Here is a 15,647-nt window from a genome sequence, read left to right as displayed (position 1 = left end):
TTTTTCAACTGAGTACTCTGCAGGTTTGATTAGAGTTTTGCTTGACATGCTAAGGAAATGACTGTCCACAGGTGGCCCTCTCAAGATACAGAAGCCAAGGGTGAGCCTTGCAGGCAGAGTGTGAATCCCGCAGAGCTGCCCAGCAGGACCCATCTGTTAGTGGGCACGGTGAAAAGAAGAGACATGAGCCCTTGTAGTCTAAGTAGTGAGAAAGGAGAACTCAGCAATAGTCCAATTCTCATTCATTTTTTGTGGGAAACAGGAAAACTTTTCAGGCACAATGCATGTGCTGGGGGAGAAATTGTGCAGAAGCTCAGTGGAGTAGAATAAAAGAGGATTGTATAATGAGTCTGCATTCCAGCTGTGGATGATGATCGAACCTTCTTGGGGCCACTGGTAACTTAATGTCATTGGGATGGACCTACTTACATAGATTCAGGATAAGTCAGCTGGCCTTGAGTTGAAATTGTGTGTTTTTAATCTATGAAACAGTCTTCTAAGCAAATTCATTGAGGGGTGGGAATGGGAATGAAGGCTTCTAAACCCACTGAAAGAGCCAGTTGTGTATAAAGACTTCAGCACATCCATTTTTCTCTGTTTTTATGAGTGTGCCTTACTGATTTGTTAAAACTGGTCTGTTTTCCTCTTGACAACCCATTACCTGTTTTTTGTTACTGTAGGTGCTTGAGGATATGAGGGAAGCAATTCTTTAATTCATAACTCAGATCCTTCATCTGTTCCACTTGGTAGTACAGCCCTTGATTGCCAGTGATCCTGTGGATAGCTGTGTTGCTACCTTGTTTTAGTGTCTGAGTCAAAAGATGGCTGGTCATCAGTTGCAGGTTCAGGTTAGAAAAGTCCAGTTAAAATGCCCCAAGTAAAGCAACATACTTATTTCATCAGCATCTGTAATGATGTTAAAACAATGCTTCAAAGAAATGGTGTTACGTGTGTGTATGCAGGCATGGTCCAAATGCTTAGTTTGCACTGACACTTTACAGAAAAGGGAGATAAAGGATGCCAAGAAAATGTTGTATATGAGAAAGAAAGTATACAAGGCTCATAGAGAATGCTGAAACCATTCTTTTACTGATATCTATAGATGGTGAAATTTTTGATGGTAGCAAATGTTTCTTGAGCCTTTCATTCCCCATCGTCCCTAGCACAACACCTCGTACATGATGAACTGTCAATAAGTTTTTGTTGAATTGCATCAGTTTTGCCTTAAGGAGACCCTGATTCGGAGCCATCCCCAATCATGCAAACCAAAGAGGACATAAATAAAGATTAATACAAGCCAGCCTTGCTATAAAATTGCCCTCAATTTCAAAGGCTAGAGATTTAAAGAAATATTCAGTTAAGTCTCTTTTTATAGTTGGGTTGGAAACAAAATATTTTTAATAGAGGTTAATAAGATAGCTGAGGGGGTGGGGAGAATCCATAAAACAAAACAAAACAAAACAAAACAAAACTCCCAGCTCATGTATTTGTGAGAGCCCAAATCCCTAGGAATGAGAAGATTTAGCTAATCTTTCCAATCACATTCTCCCTCCCTCCCCAACCCCCTCTCCTTGGAATCATGTTATCTCTGCTAGTCTTAAAAGCTCAGAAGCCTTTTGAATTGGAGTGGCATTCAAAGGACAGTCAAGGGTCACCCTTGGAATATTAAAGGAGAGTGGATTACAGGAGAGAGAGGGAAGGGGTGCAGCTGGGGTGAGGGGCAGCCTTGTACCGACCCAAGGCAGAAAAGGAGAGGCAAGCTCTGCAGGAGCTAGAGTGGCTGAGCAAAAGCTGCCTGAATTGCTAGGAAGGACAGGAAGTAGCAAGGTAGCAAAACCATATAATTAGCCCAGCCCAGGTTATTGCATTCTGAGAGGAGAGGAAAGGAAAACACCTATTAGTGAAATCAATTAGACAACCCCCTTTTGAACAGAGAGAGAATGGCTCCTTCAAGAGAACCTGACTACATGAATCTTGGAAAATTAAAAACCAGATACTGTTACGATTCAGGGATACAGTTCTGCAGAACTTACAACCCCCTGACCATTCTTAAAATAATAAGATCTGAGGATTTATAAAACAAATTCCTTCTCAAAAAGACATCAAAGTAATTTGGTTTTTAAAAATCAAACAAATTTGTGGTCTTTCTCTTGTTATCTATAGATATTGATTCTTGGTTTTGTTTTTTAAATAAAATTAATGGATATTTTAGTGAGGGCTTATGAAATGGCAGACACCATCCTAACATTTGGAGTAGGAAGATGCAATGACAGGCCCTTACCCCTCAGCAATGATTACTTACTGATTTTTTTGGTAGGGGGAGGGGCAGAGGAGATGAGGAGGTAGATCATGAATCCTTTTGAAAATGAGATGAAGGTTAAGGAACTTTTCCAAGATAAAATGCTCACATATTCATACTTTGTTAGGAGAGTCATAGACCTCAAGCAATATATATATATATCTCTCTCATGATTAGTATGCACTTCACCTATTGTAAACATTCTTTGTGAATTATTTATTTAACCTGCAAAGCTATCCCCTGAGGCATATACTGTTATTACTCCCATTTCCTCTCAGGGAAACTGAGGCTCAGAGAGGGTAGAAAGGTCCTTGCCCCCGGCTCTAGCACGGGCTCTCTGTCTCCAGTGCCCAAGTTCTCATCCTAGCACTGGAGCATGGGGGTGTACAAGATCCTGGTGAGGCTGGCTACAGGAGGCCTATGTGGACCAAAGGGAAGGCATCTCTGTGCAAATTAGACCAGACTTCCCTGGTGGTCCAGTGGCTAAGACTATGTGCTCCCAGTCCAGGGGACCCAGAATGCATCCCTGGTCAAAAGATCCCACATGCCACAACTAAGACCTGGTGTAGCCAAACAAATAATTAAATAGATAAATATTTAAAAAAAATTAGACCAGACAGTCCTGGACACTTTACTGACACCTGCCAGAAAATCATCTCAGTATGTTTACAAATCTTTACAAAAATGTGAACAGCACTTTCTATGGCCATACATTGCCTAGCTGTACTCAGCCAGAGAAAAGCGAGACTTGGTCGGAGAGGGAGGGTCTGGCATGTTAGGTAAGATTTGGGCCCAACTTAGAAGGTACTGCTAAAACTTCAGGTTTTAAACTGGTTTTTTAGGAATGTTAGTCTGACAGCAGGGGGCAGAATGGATTTTTCTATTTATTTATGGAAATTTGAAACTATAAGTAACTTGATACTTTCTGAATAAAAAGTTTTCCTCCTCCACTGTCCATCTTTGGCTACTCAGAATGGAAGGACAGAATTAGATGTGTCCACATATTTAATGAATTATTCATTTCATTCATTTCTTGGAATATTTGCTTCTAATAAAAATGGTAGAGTTAGAACATTTGTAATAAAATATTTCTAATGTGCTGTATGTTTGATAATACTGCTCCTGAATGACCATGGGGTAACTGGGAATGAGAGAGAATTGTGTAGGAGCAGCATCAGAGGGAGAATCTTCTAGGCTTAATGAGAGGCATGGACAGAGCTATGAGGCTGGGGCCCATGGTAGGCCAGCCAGGCCGTCATCTGGGACCACCTGAGTCCAGCGTTGCTTGGTCAAGCTTATCCCCTGGACAAGAGGTAGCTTTGCTTCTAGTCAGCCTTAGTCCTAAGGAGAAAAACAGGACTTTCCTTTTCTTCTTTAAGCATTACTATTAAATTCCTCCATTCTTGTCTTATGGTAAACAAAGTAATAGAATCACATAAAACCAAACTCACATTTCTGGAGGTAGAATATGGATCAGTGTGTATATGCGTTCAATGCGAGACAAGTAAATAGTCGAGTGAGACCTTTGTCATTGTTCAGTCACTCAGTCGTGTCTGACTCTTTGTGAACCCATGGATTGCAGCACACCAGGCTTCCCTGTCCTTTACCATCTCCTGGAGCTTGCTCAAACTCATGTCCATTGAGTTGGTGATGCCATCCAACCATCTCATCCTCTGTTGTCCCCTTCTCCTTCTGCCTTCAATCTTTTCCAGCATCAGGGTCTTTTCTAATGAATCAGCTCTTTGCATCAGGTGGCCAAAGTATTGGAGCTTCAGCTTCAGCATCAGTCCTTCTAATGGATATTCAGAATTGATTTCCTTTAGGATGGACTGGTTGGATCTCCTTGCAGTACAAGGGACTCTCAAGAATCTTCTCCAACACCACAGTTCAAAAGCATCGATTCTTCAGCACTCACCCTTCTTTATGGTCCAAATTTCATATCCATATATGAAAAACTACTGGAAAAACCATAGCTTTGACTAGACGGACCTTTGCTGGCAAAGTGAGGCCTTAGTTCCATATTGTGTAATTTCAGACATGATTAAATATATGTTTAAAATATTAAAAATATCAACCCAGAACAATTCTTACTCTTAACTTTCCTTCCTCCCTTCCTCCCTCCCTTCTTTCATTCTTTCCTTCCTTCATTCTCACAATCAATCAATCAGTCACAACACATTTTTTGAGAGGCTTTTTTTTGCATTAGACGTGGTACTGGGGATTCTGAGACAGATCTGTCTGCAAAGGATTCAAACATCTCAGCTGTAGAGTCTATCACTTAAGTCTTTAGGAAAAGTAAGTGATTAATCAACCGAAAAACTGTCATGATTTTATTGCGTCTGTGATGCATTGCAAATATGTAACATGGGGAAACTTGTGAAACCCTTTCTTCAAGTACACTGAAGACTCCATACAGAATAGATGAGAGAAGCCAAAATGGTGTTGTTAAAAACTGGGAGCAGTCACTCTGGTCCTCCCCTGCCTCCTTTGAGGTCCTAGAGGTACCTCCCTAAAACTTTAGGGTTTCTGAGATCAATGGTCAGTTTGAGAACTCTGAAACTAGAAACCAAGTCTTTCCATTCTGTGAATCAACTATATCATCCACATTTGCAAAAAGTTGCTATAAATATATAAAGTACTTCTTAAAATTTTTAAGATGCTAGAAAGTAAGTTTTGTGGCATAGAGATAACATGTTTTTTCTTCGTAACTCCTATACATTCAAATCTCTAAATGCAAGTCCTTTTTAATCTGTGTTGTTTTCTGATTAAATTCTGATACCTAGTTGAAGCCATCAGATTATAAAGAATGTATGAATATAGGGTATGTGTATGCAATGTCGATACTGCTATATAACCCCATTACCAAAAGACCAGATCGAGATGAGCCTGGATTGAACACTTATTGATGCTTTTTCACAAAGGCAGCAGGAAATTGAATTGATGGTGCTATTAGGTTGTCAATATCAGTGTCTCCCTTTCTTCCTAGATAAGTATACATGAAGCATCACCCATACAGTCATTTTAACCTCTTGGGAGCAAAGGAACTATGGAGGTTCAAGGTGATGAGCTAGATGAGCTACGTCTATCTGCATACTAGATGCTTTGCAGAAGTCCAGAACTAGCAGACAACTGATTATGATGTTATTTCATCCTACATTGATGGGCTGTTTAGCTTGTTTGTGTTTAAATACAGTTGTGTCTGATGCTCTGATTTTTAACTGGAGTTGTCTCTAGACAGTTAGCAGAATTAAGAAGATGTGGCACTCATGGTTGAACATGGAGAAAGATAGAAACTCTGATGGCAAGTGAGAGGGAAGGAGGAGATTGAACACTTAGTTGAAGTTCCACAAACCTCAACAAAAAGACAAGACTCTTAAACTCTGCCTATATATATGAAATAAAATATCATCCTCTGACACCACAGCAAATCAGATATTTTGCAATTTTATTTTATTCTTCCAAAAGATTCTGGGCATTCCTCCTAACTAACTATCCCCTAGATAAAATATTGGGGATTGGTGGAGGCAACAAACAGTTTAAGTTTCCTGGGCCATTTTTTGAAAAGGAGTTCTGGACTGTTTTCACTCTGTAAATAACCTTATTTGCCCTCTAAGACACTGTGGGTCATCACCCAATGTAATGGGTTATGTTACAATGGCCTAAGACAGATTTTATTTGCATGATTAGCGGGCTCTATTTGGTAGATGATTGCAGTCTGTAATGATTTGATATAGGAGAGAACTTAATTCATCCCCAAAGCATTGTTACCTGATTACAATGAAAACAAGTTCTGAGTCCAAAGCTGCCATACATAATATATTTATTAAATATCACCCAATATTATTATTAGCCCCCAAATTATTAATCATCCCACAATAGTTTGTTCAACCTGTCTGTAAGCTTGATAAATTCATAGCTCTTTGTCATTTTAGATAAACAGTGTACACCTGGTATGGAGAGGTCATTAAAGCAGATATGGCAAGATTCTAGAAGCAGGATGAGTTTCCCGCATGGTCAACATTAGGCGACTAGAACTCTCTGACCCAAAGACTGGATATGGGACAGTTTGAGTATCAAACCTTAGGCCACTAGCCCCAAGAGTATAAGTGACAGGACTTGATGGTTTTTTAATATTCTCTGGTGCCCTGCAAGGATGGGAAACATCTTCAAAATATTTTAGCCAAAACATATATCTTGAATATGACTAATTTAACCAAATGAGAACTCCATTCTAACCTCCATTCATGTTGATAAACAATTTCACTCAAAATTACTATCAGTTAAGTTAGTTGCTCAGTCATGTCCAACTCTCTGAGACCCCGTGGACTGCAGCAAGCCAGGCTTCCCTGTCCATTACCAACTCCCCAGAGCCTACTCAAACTCATGTTCATCGAGTCGGTGATGCCGTCCAACCATCTCATCCTCTGTCATCCCCTTCTCCTCCTGCCTTCAATCTTTCCCAGCGTCAGGGTCTTTTCCAATGAGTCAGCTCTTTGCATTAGGTGTCCAAAATATTGGAGCTTCAGCTTCAGCATCAGTCCTTCCAATAAATATTCAGGACTGATTTCCTTTAGGATAGACTGGTTGGATCTCCTTGCAGTCCAATGGACTCTCAAGAGTCTTCTCCAACACCACAGTTCAAAAGCATCAATTCTTTGGTGCCCAACTTTCTTTATAGTCCAACTCTCACATCCATACATGACTACTGGAAAGACCATAGCTTTGACTAGACAGACATTTGTTGGTAATGTCTCTGCTATTTGATATGCTGTCTAAGTTTGTCATAGCTTTTCTTCCAAGGAGCAAGCATCTTTTAATTTCATGGCTGCAGTCACCATCTGCAGTAATTTTGGAGCCTCCCAAAATAAAGTCTGTCTCTGTTTCCATTGTTTCCCCATCTATTTGCTATAAAGTGATGGAACCGGATGCGATGATCTTAGTTTTTTGAATGTTGAATTTTAAGCCAGCTTTTTGACTCTCCTCTTTCACCTTCATCAAGAGGCTCTTTAGTTCCTCTTTGGTTTCTGCTATAAGTATGGTGTCATCTGCATATCTGAGGTTACTGATATTTTTCCCAGCAATCTTGATTCCAGATTGTGCTTCTTCCAGCCCGTTTCTCATGATGTACTCTGCATAGAAGTTGAATAAGCAGGGTGACAGTATACAGCCTTGATGTATTCCTTTCCCAATTTGAAACCAGTCCACTGTTCCATGTCCGGTTCTAACTGTTGCTTCTTGACCTGCATACAGATTTCTCAGGAGGCAGGTAAGGTAGTTTGGTATTCTCATCTCTTGAAGAATTTTCCACAGTTTGTTGTGATCCACACAGTCAAAGACTTTAGTGTAATCATTGAAGCAGAAGTAGATATTTTTCTGGAGTTCTTTCGCTTTTTCTGTGATCCAATCAATGTTGGCAATTTGATTTCTGGTTCCTCTGCCCTTTATGAGTCCACCTTGAACATCTGGAAGTTCTCAGTTCACGTACTGTTGAAGTCTAGCTTGGAGAATTTTGAGCATTATTTTGCTAGTGTGTGAGAAGAGTGCAATTGTGTGGTAGTTTGAACATTCTTTGGCATTGCCTTTCTTTGGGATTGGAATGAAAACTGACTTTTTCCAGTCCTGTGGCCACTGCTGAGTATTCCAAATTTGCTGGCATATTGAGTACAGCACTTTAACAGTATCGTCATTTAGGATTTGAAATGGCTCAGCTGGAATTCCATCACCTCCACTAGCTTTACTAATTAGCAAAAGGTAGGTTGAGAGAGTGGTCGACAGAGAATTGATATAGCTGTGGGATTGTGGTGGCCATGCCTGGAGTGGGGACTTTCTGATTAAATACCAGCTTTGGATCATGAATATCGATTAAGGCAACTGACCAAACTCAGAGTTGACCTCAGGGGTCTGAGAACCTTTTCTGTTACAGGGGCAGAGAATAAGTCTGGCCTTTGAAGGCCATAAGGCAGAATCTAGGCTGCCCTGAAAGAAGGGACATGACCTTGGAAGAAGCTCCATTTAGGCAAGGTGGCTCCTGGGAAGGACATCCTTGGCCATCATCTCTGGCAGCTGGGAAATGAGTGTGCTGGTCCTGAATCAAGGATCTGTGTAGCACATCACAGCATCCAGTACAGCTTACCTTCCTGATCCAATTGAAGGTATGGAGAGAAAAGTAACCCACAGTTCACTGGATACTTTAACAAGGGAAGAGGTGTGGTGACAAAAGGTCTTTCTGTGTAACACTTTCTACCTTTCAAAATGTATTCCTATGCCACTATCTATCGAGGACCTTGCTCAGGTCTCATATCTTTTCTTTGAAATAAATAAAGCCATGTTGGCCCAGAATCCAAGATGGAAGAGACAGTGATTCACGCCAGTTATGCAGATGGTAAATCAGGGGACATCCATGAAGTGTCCTGAAGTTTCCTGAGTGCTTTACTCCCAAAGTCCAGTGTTCGTTTTCTGTTTTGAATGCCCCGCTTAATTTTCATAAAACATGCATCTTCTTTATTATGGGATAGGATTAACTAAAAGTGGAGAGACAGGAAAGAAATACTAGTTGGGAGTATCAGGTTGAAGAAGGCAACCTGGGTTGGGATTGATGTGTGGCTATGAAAATCTGCTGTGGGGTGATTTTACTGAGGGTGTATACATGTTTGAGCTTTATAATCAAATTTACTGTAATGCAAATTTTGTCTGTTGAGTATTTGCTAAAAATGTAGAATTTCCTGCTTTTCTCAAAAACAGTTTTAGTTTGCAGTCAAGGAAGTGATATTTAAAATAAAATAATCAGTGGTGGGTAAATTTATGGTATTTTTACTGTCTTGTGGTCTTCATCAATTTTCAGAATTTTCAACTGTATGTATGTTAGATATAGGTATATAAATATGGATATATAGATACATATATAAAGGAAAAACATAAAAATGAACTATGGTCTTATATTCAAAAGTCAAATAGAATGTCTTCTTAAAATGTATTGCCAGAAGGGAGAAGTATTGAATGGTAAAATATTAAATTAGAAACTCTGTGAATTTGGGGGGAAAACATTCTTTAGTACATTAAATTTTATATTGAGAACTAACTTCATTAACCTTATTAATACTTGGTAATTGGTTAAAGAAAGAGAAAAACAAAATTCTTTTCATGACTAAGGTAACAAAATCCACACTTGAAGTTTCCTTCTCCCCAAACCCACTATGGTCTGCTTTCTTCCTCTTCATGCATTTGTGATTTTGATTTTTACTTCTTCACAGTAGGGGAAATTAAATACAAAATATGACGCTGTCTTTGCATCTTAAATTGGCTGTAGGTAATTTGTTTCTACTGTTTCCTAAATTGAAACATGGCATTTTAAGGGGTGGGGGAAGAGAAATCCAATATAGTTCTGTTTCTTTATAATGGATGTAATTTTTCTATTGAGTTCTAGAAATAGCTCTGTTGAGTATAACTTTGCCCTACTCTGGCACTTTGTGACCAAATGAATTGTTTCCTTGGATTTTTAAAGCCTGCCTGTCTATCTAATTTACATTTTCCTCAAAGCTGTTCTGATTGCCTGCTTCAGAGTTGGTTTGTGTGTACATAAAAATATGCTGGACTGAGTTCAAGCTCAGTTTAGAGGGGTGAGGGTATTTCCAACGCGTGGCTGCCACCGGCCACGGATGCTTTGCTGAGTTAATAATCTCGCTATCTTTAGTTTTCTCTGACTATAAAATGAGAATGATTATGCTTACAAAAACTCTGTTGGTTAAGTTATTGAAGCCTTAGCTGAATTATATCTTTGTCTATTTGGTATTGTTTTTAACAGCCTGGTGAAAGTCCAAGTTGAATCTTCCCTTCTCACAGTGCCCTATATCTGCTCTTCACATAAAGGTTTTATGACAAAAATACATGGGGACATCCTTACTTAAAAATTGAAGGGAATCAGAACTTAGCATTTGAAAAGAGTATTTACAGTTAGTATATACTAAGCTGTGTATAATTGTATGTGAATCAACTGTAAGGAATATTAATTGGGTAAAAGAGTATGAGAAGCACTGGAACAATTATATACTTGCTGAAGCCTTCTAGCTTGTTATTATAGGATGGTTAAAAATTAGAACTATAATTTACATTAGCTGTAATCTAAGCAGGCACATTCTAAAATGTTTCAAGAAGCACTGGGTCCATTAGATAATATAATGCAGATTATAAGGAAAAGGTCTTCCATAGTCAGATAATTTGGGGAAATGCTAGCTTAGTCAGAGTTGAATTGGTTTCTTTCCCGGTAGACTTTTCTGGTGTATTTTCTACGTGTGTATGATTGCAAAACTCCTTTATTGTAGAGTCTTTTTTAGGACAAGTGTTCTGTGGAATACACTTTGGAAAATACTGTTTTATTTCAACACCTTCATTTTCCAGATGAGAAACCCGAGGGTGAAGTAGTTAAGTGATTGCTGAGTTTATGTTGGGTGTGACACTGTCTGACGTCCCACATACCACACCCTGTCACCCCACGGATTGTACTCAGGCAGCATCAGACAGAGAGGTGTTTTGTTTCTAGAGACTGAAGCAAATAAGACAGTATACACAGCATGCTGTGGGAATCAGTTTTCCAGGATTTAAAGCCTTTCCTGGTCCATAATTGATGTTCTGGGAAACACTGTGGATTACCTAATCCATGATCGTCGGTTTTTTTTTTCACCCAGTAGAGGGTGCTGTATAAAAAAAATGCTGATTTTTGGAAATGAATTTCCTAGGGTTCAAAATACAGGTTTGCCTTACTAGCTGTGTGGTTTTGGGATAAGTCACCTAACTTTGCGTCTCAGTCCTTCATCCCTGAAATGAGGTAAATATCTTGCATACTTTGAGTGACATTAAATATAGCTGAGTTGCCTGTTTGGTAAAGGCAGTCAATATATGTGATCTATTTTTATTTCTTTAACAATACCCAAAGGAGATTTAAATAACTATTTGTGGTTCTGTTGTTGACTGCAGGCCCTTCATTGTAGGATATGAAAATTTTTGTTGACATTTTGTTAATGGAAACTGAATCTCTCATTTCATCTTTTTTTTACTGTCTGGCTCTTGGATCTCTTATGACCCTTGTGAGTGCCCTATATTGGCACATGCATGTCCTGTTCTTGCTCATACTTGAAAAGTATGAGATCCATCTTGGACAAGTCCCTTTCTTTAATTGGGGCCGATGAATGAACTGCAGAGAAATCCCAACTTCTACAACGCTAGCTGTGACAGTTTCAAATTTTCAAGTAAGAAGTTTTCACTCACTGTATTTTTGGCTTGCAGTAGTTCTTTCTCTTCCTATCTGCTGCTTCAGAGATCCTTGTACATGTGGAAGTTGTACATGAACCCAGGTCAGTGCATGTTGGAAATCCTTTCCTTACTTTGGCAGAAAGTATTTTACACATTGCCATCTCTTTGGGCAGGGAAAAAACAACTTCCAAGTCAAGTGCTACTTGAAAAAGGTAACCACACACCACTGCCCCCCTTCCCCGCCCATCCGTTATAAGACTATACTCTGTGGTTACTGCTTATGACACATTTTCAAATGGACCCCCCAGTGGCTGCAGCTGTGATTAAAAGCTGTCTGCTCTCTACCTCGCTGGGGGTTTGCTGTTTAACCATGTCAAGCACATATATATGTGGGCTACAGCTGCATCATGGAAAAGGTAAAGGATTTTGTAACATGAAAAATCAAATGAGTGTATGAATGACAAACTCGTGAATTTTCGAAGCTCAAGTCACTGAGACACTAGTTGGAAACCTAGCCATGGATGAGGTACATAAAAGTAATTTAAAGAAGAAGAGCTAATGGTCAGGAATATACACCATCTGCCAGTACATGTTTTGCACACATCAGCTAGACTGAAACATCTTAAAGATTTAAGTGCACTTGAACTTAGCAGCTGCATTTCAGCTCCTCTGTGGCATTCAGGATTCAGTTTGACCATTCACAAATAAAGCAGGAATGGAATATTCTTTTCTGAAGTCTGCCCAGATTCTGAAGTCTGCCCAGATACGTAAATAACCATGTTTGGCTTATCACGAGGGTAGTGAATGTCATTCTCAACACAAGTTTTCTTTTAACACCATCTTCAAAAATGCTCAAATGAGCAGTGTGGCCACAGAGACTGAATGTCTCAAATGAGTCACACCCACTTCTTTGGATCAGAGAGACTGAGGATTCAGTGTTCCATAAAGTAAAATGAATGTCCTAGAATTTAAACCTGGGCACTCTCCTTCATGTGGAGCTACGAGGTAAGGTAATATTCCCTTTCCTGCCTTACCCTTCCCTACTGGCCAAATCAGAAGAATCCAAACAATTGTGTCTCGTTTCCCCTCTGCCTGTCCCATCCCTAACCTCCCCTTCACCCTCCCCACCCCCACCCCCACCCCCCCACCACCGCCAGTTTTCAAGTGCTCCAAACCTCTGCCTCCAAACACAGTAAATGAAATGCTAATCTATCACCAGCAAATTTAGGCTGACAATACTGTGCATCGACTGCATTGATGACATTGATTACATTTCAAATATTTACAATACAGTGAGACAAGCCTAATTTATTCTCTAAAGAGTTCAAGGTAGGTCTCACCGTTTTCGAGGGGGAAGACAATGGAGGAATGTTTGTGGTTGCTATCTGCAATAATCTGATGCTGACAGAGAGTAGTATTTTATTTAGTAATTAACAGTGTAAAGGGGAGAGAAGCTGTCATGTTGGTTCTTAAGCTGGGGAATGTGATGAAAGATGATATCTGCGATCTCATCCTTTCCACTTGTTTAGGATTGTCAGGATGAGAAATGTCAGCATTATGAAAGCTCGGCTCTGCTCTTGATATGATAAAACCCTTCAAAAGCCAGTCTTTCTCGCTTCCCTTGTCCCCCTCCTTTCTCCCTCTCTCTGCACTTGCTTTTTTATTTATCCTGTTTTGTTAGATGGCAGAAATATAATTCTTTTCTTTCTTCCTATTATAAGCCACCATTTTTGTTTTATTATATGTTTCACAACCCCTAATGCCCCACTGAAAATTACCTTGTTAAATGACAGTGTTTCAAAGCCATGAATCCTTTCCACCATTCCCTCAGAGGTTTGAAACAGTCAACAGACTGTAAAGAATAAATAATAAAAAAGTATTGATTATTTTGATGACTGTGAGATTCAATTAAGTATTAATTTTGCCCTCCAGTGGACCTATCAAGGTATTCAAAAGGGAGGATTCAGCTCAGCTAAATGCGTGCTGAGTGCTTCAGCCTTAAATAGGGAGAAAATGTGTTTACCTACAGTATTTGAAGAAGAAGTGCATTGATGCACAGAGTCCAATATTTAAGTGCTGTGCAAATTAAGCCCTGGTGACAGTGACATTGTTTTCTGTGGTATGAGTATTGACTAAAGAAGTGCATTTGATGACAGCTTAAACTATTTGTATTGATTAACATTTTCATAGATTATCATGTGTCATATCAAATTCACTTTTCAGGCATGAATACATTAAAAAAAAATAACCACAGGCAAACCGCAACCAATGTAATGATGGGACAGGGAGCGTGTGGCCCCACCTGCTCTGGCACTGGTCACCTGTTTCCTGCTCAGGAACCATTTAGGCATTAACTTGGCAATAAATAGCTCCCAGATAACGCAAAAGGGGCGCTTTTGGCTTTTCTGCCTCCGATATCGGTGCCACCACAGTATCATGCGCCTTAGTTAGCAAGTGGAATAAAAGGCTTCCCTTGGAAAATATTGCTGAACCTAAAATGCCCTCCTAATGAGCTGAAGAGAAAGCAGATTTAAAATACTGGGGGGTAAAGTTTGCCTTTTCGGAGGTGATCTTTGTTTTCTTTCTCTTTAATGCTCTGGGAGTCGGGTGCTCTAGGTATCCGAATTGTTGAACAGAGTTTGTATTTTTTTTTTCCAATTCCTTTCAAAAACTGTAAACCAATTTTCATCTCTTTTGTTGTTTGCTTTCAAATGTTCATTTGATTTGGAGTCAGCTGCAGTCCCAAATCTGGGACCAGCAAAGTCAACTTCTAAAGATACTGCTAGAATTTACATAAGAAATCTCTTTCATTTCATTGAAAGCCTTTGGAGGACTCTTTTCTCCCTGTCTCTTTTTTTTCTCTGCTCTCAGGATAGGGTTTAATTGCTTCTCCCCCAGGGAGAGGGCTTCCTAAAATAGCCCATGGGTCCTCCCTAGGGTGCTCCTTCCTTTGAGTCTGTTGCCTAAGTACAAACCCCGCACTTTCCGCCCCCCCCCTCCCGCCCCTTTCCTGCATTCAAGACAGCACAAGGTGTAAAAACATTCGCACAAAAGCACATCCCACAATTAAAGCTGTGTTGGTTAGGTTGCTTTCAAAGAAGTTTTTTCTTTCCTTTTTTTTTTTCCCCCTCTCGGAAGCCTCCTGCATCTCTCTCATGCTAGTTGAGCTTTAATAGGGTGGGGAGGAATGGAGAACTCGGATCTGTAATAGCTCTTCACTTGACTGCAGCCAGCAATAACAGCGGGAGCAGTCAGAGATAAGAGAGAGAGGGAGTGTGTGTGTGTGGAAGAGAGAGAGAAGAGGAGAGGGAGACAAGGACACGCACACACTCAAGCGGCCACTTTTTTTCCTCCCCTTCACTCTTTTCCCCCATCCTAGGATCCAATGATAGCTGGACAAGTCAGTAAGCCCTTGCTGTCAGTGCGGAGTGAAATGAATGCGGAGTTGAGAGGTGAGGACAAGGCTGCTACTTCAGACAGCGAGCTGAATGAGCCCCTGCTTGCGCCCGTGGAATCAAATGACAGCGAGGACACTCCCAGCAAGCTCTTCGGTAAGTCTGTCTAGGTATTTCATTTCACTCCTACCATGGTGTCCGGAAGAGCCATCCACACCCCCACCCCTCCTCTTTTTTCCCCCCCCATGTTGTTCATTCAATTTTCTTCTAAGTACCAAAGAGGATCTTGGCATCTTGGAGGGGGCTGAGCCACCCCAGCTGATGCCAGGCTGGCTGGGAGGGTGTCCTCCAAACTTTTTCCGACCAGGAACTTCCTCCTGCCCCTTTGGACTGGTCAGATATTGCTAGCGTCCCCAGGCTAGAAATCACTGTGGGGGGGGGGGAAAGAAGATGAAAATCATCATCAGGAAATCAGTTCCATTGTGAGAATTGGTTAATGTTTATTGAATAAATATCGACTCGGTTTCGGGTTGCTTCGCCGCCTTTTGTTAAGGGGAAGAAGAGTAAAGAGTTATTATCTGTAGTCAAAAGACCAAAGAGGGGAACTGAAAAAATATCAATACTGCTCATTCTCTGCAGGTAAACAAAGGTGGCTCTTGGTATGGCTCAAAGACATAACATTTTGTAATCACAATTAGAATGAACGT

At 40.2% G+C, this 15,647-nt stretch overlaps 1 protein-coding gene across 1 annotated transcript in view; it reads left to right on the top strand.

The window, feature by feature from the left end:
* POU6F2 (POU class 6 homeobox 2) overlaps window positions 1-15,647 on the top strand; it is a 498,528-nt gene that overhangs the window by 89,702 nt on the left and 393,179 nt on the right. Inside the window, exon 2 of the mRNA XM_040259501.1 lies at window positions 14,925-15,096. Coding sequence (XP_040115435.1) covers window positions 14,925-15,096 — 172 coding nt within the window. The remainder of the gene's footprint in view (window positions 1-14,924; window positions 15,097-15,647) is intronic.

Source organism: Oryx dammah, unplaced genomic scaffold (assembly GCF_014754425.2).
Source record: "Oryx dammah isolate SB20612 unplaced genomic scaffold, SCBI_Odam_1.1 HiC_scaffold_18, whole genome shotgun sequence".
NCBI lineage: Eukaryota > Metazoa > Chordata > Mammalia > Artiodactyla > Bovidae > Oryx > Oryx dammah.
Note: the sequence above shows the minus strand (reverse complement) of the source record. Positions and strands in the feature narration are given on the sequence as shown.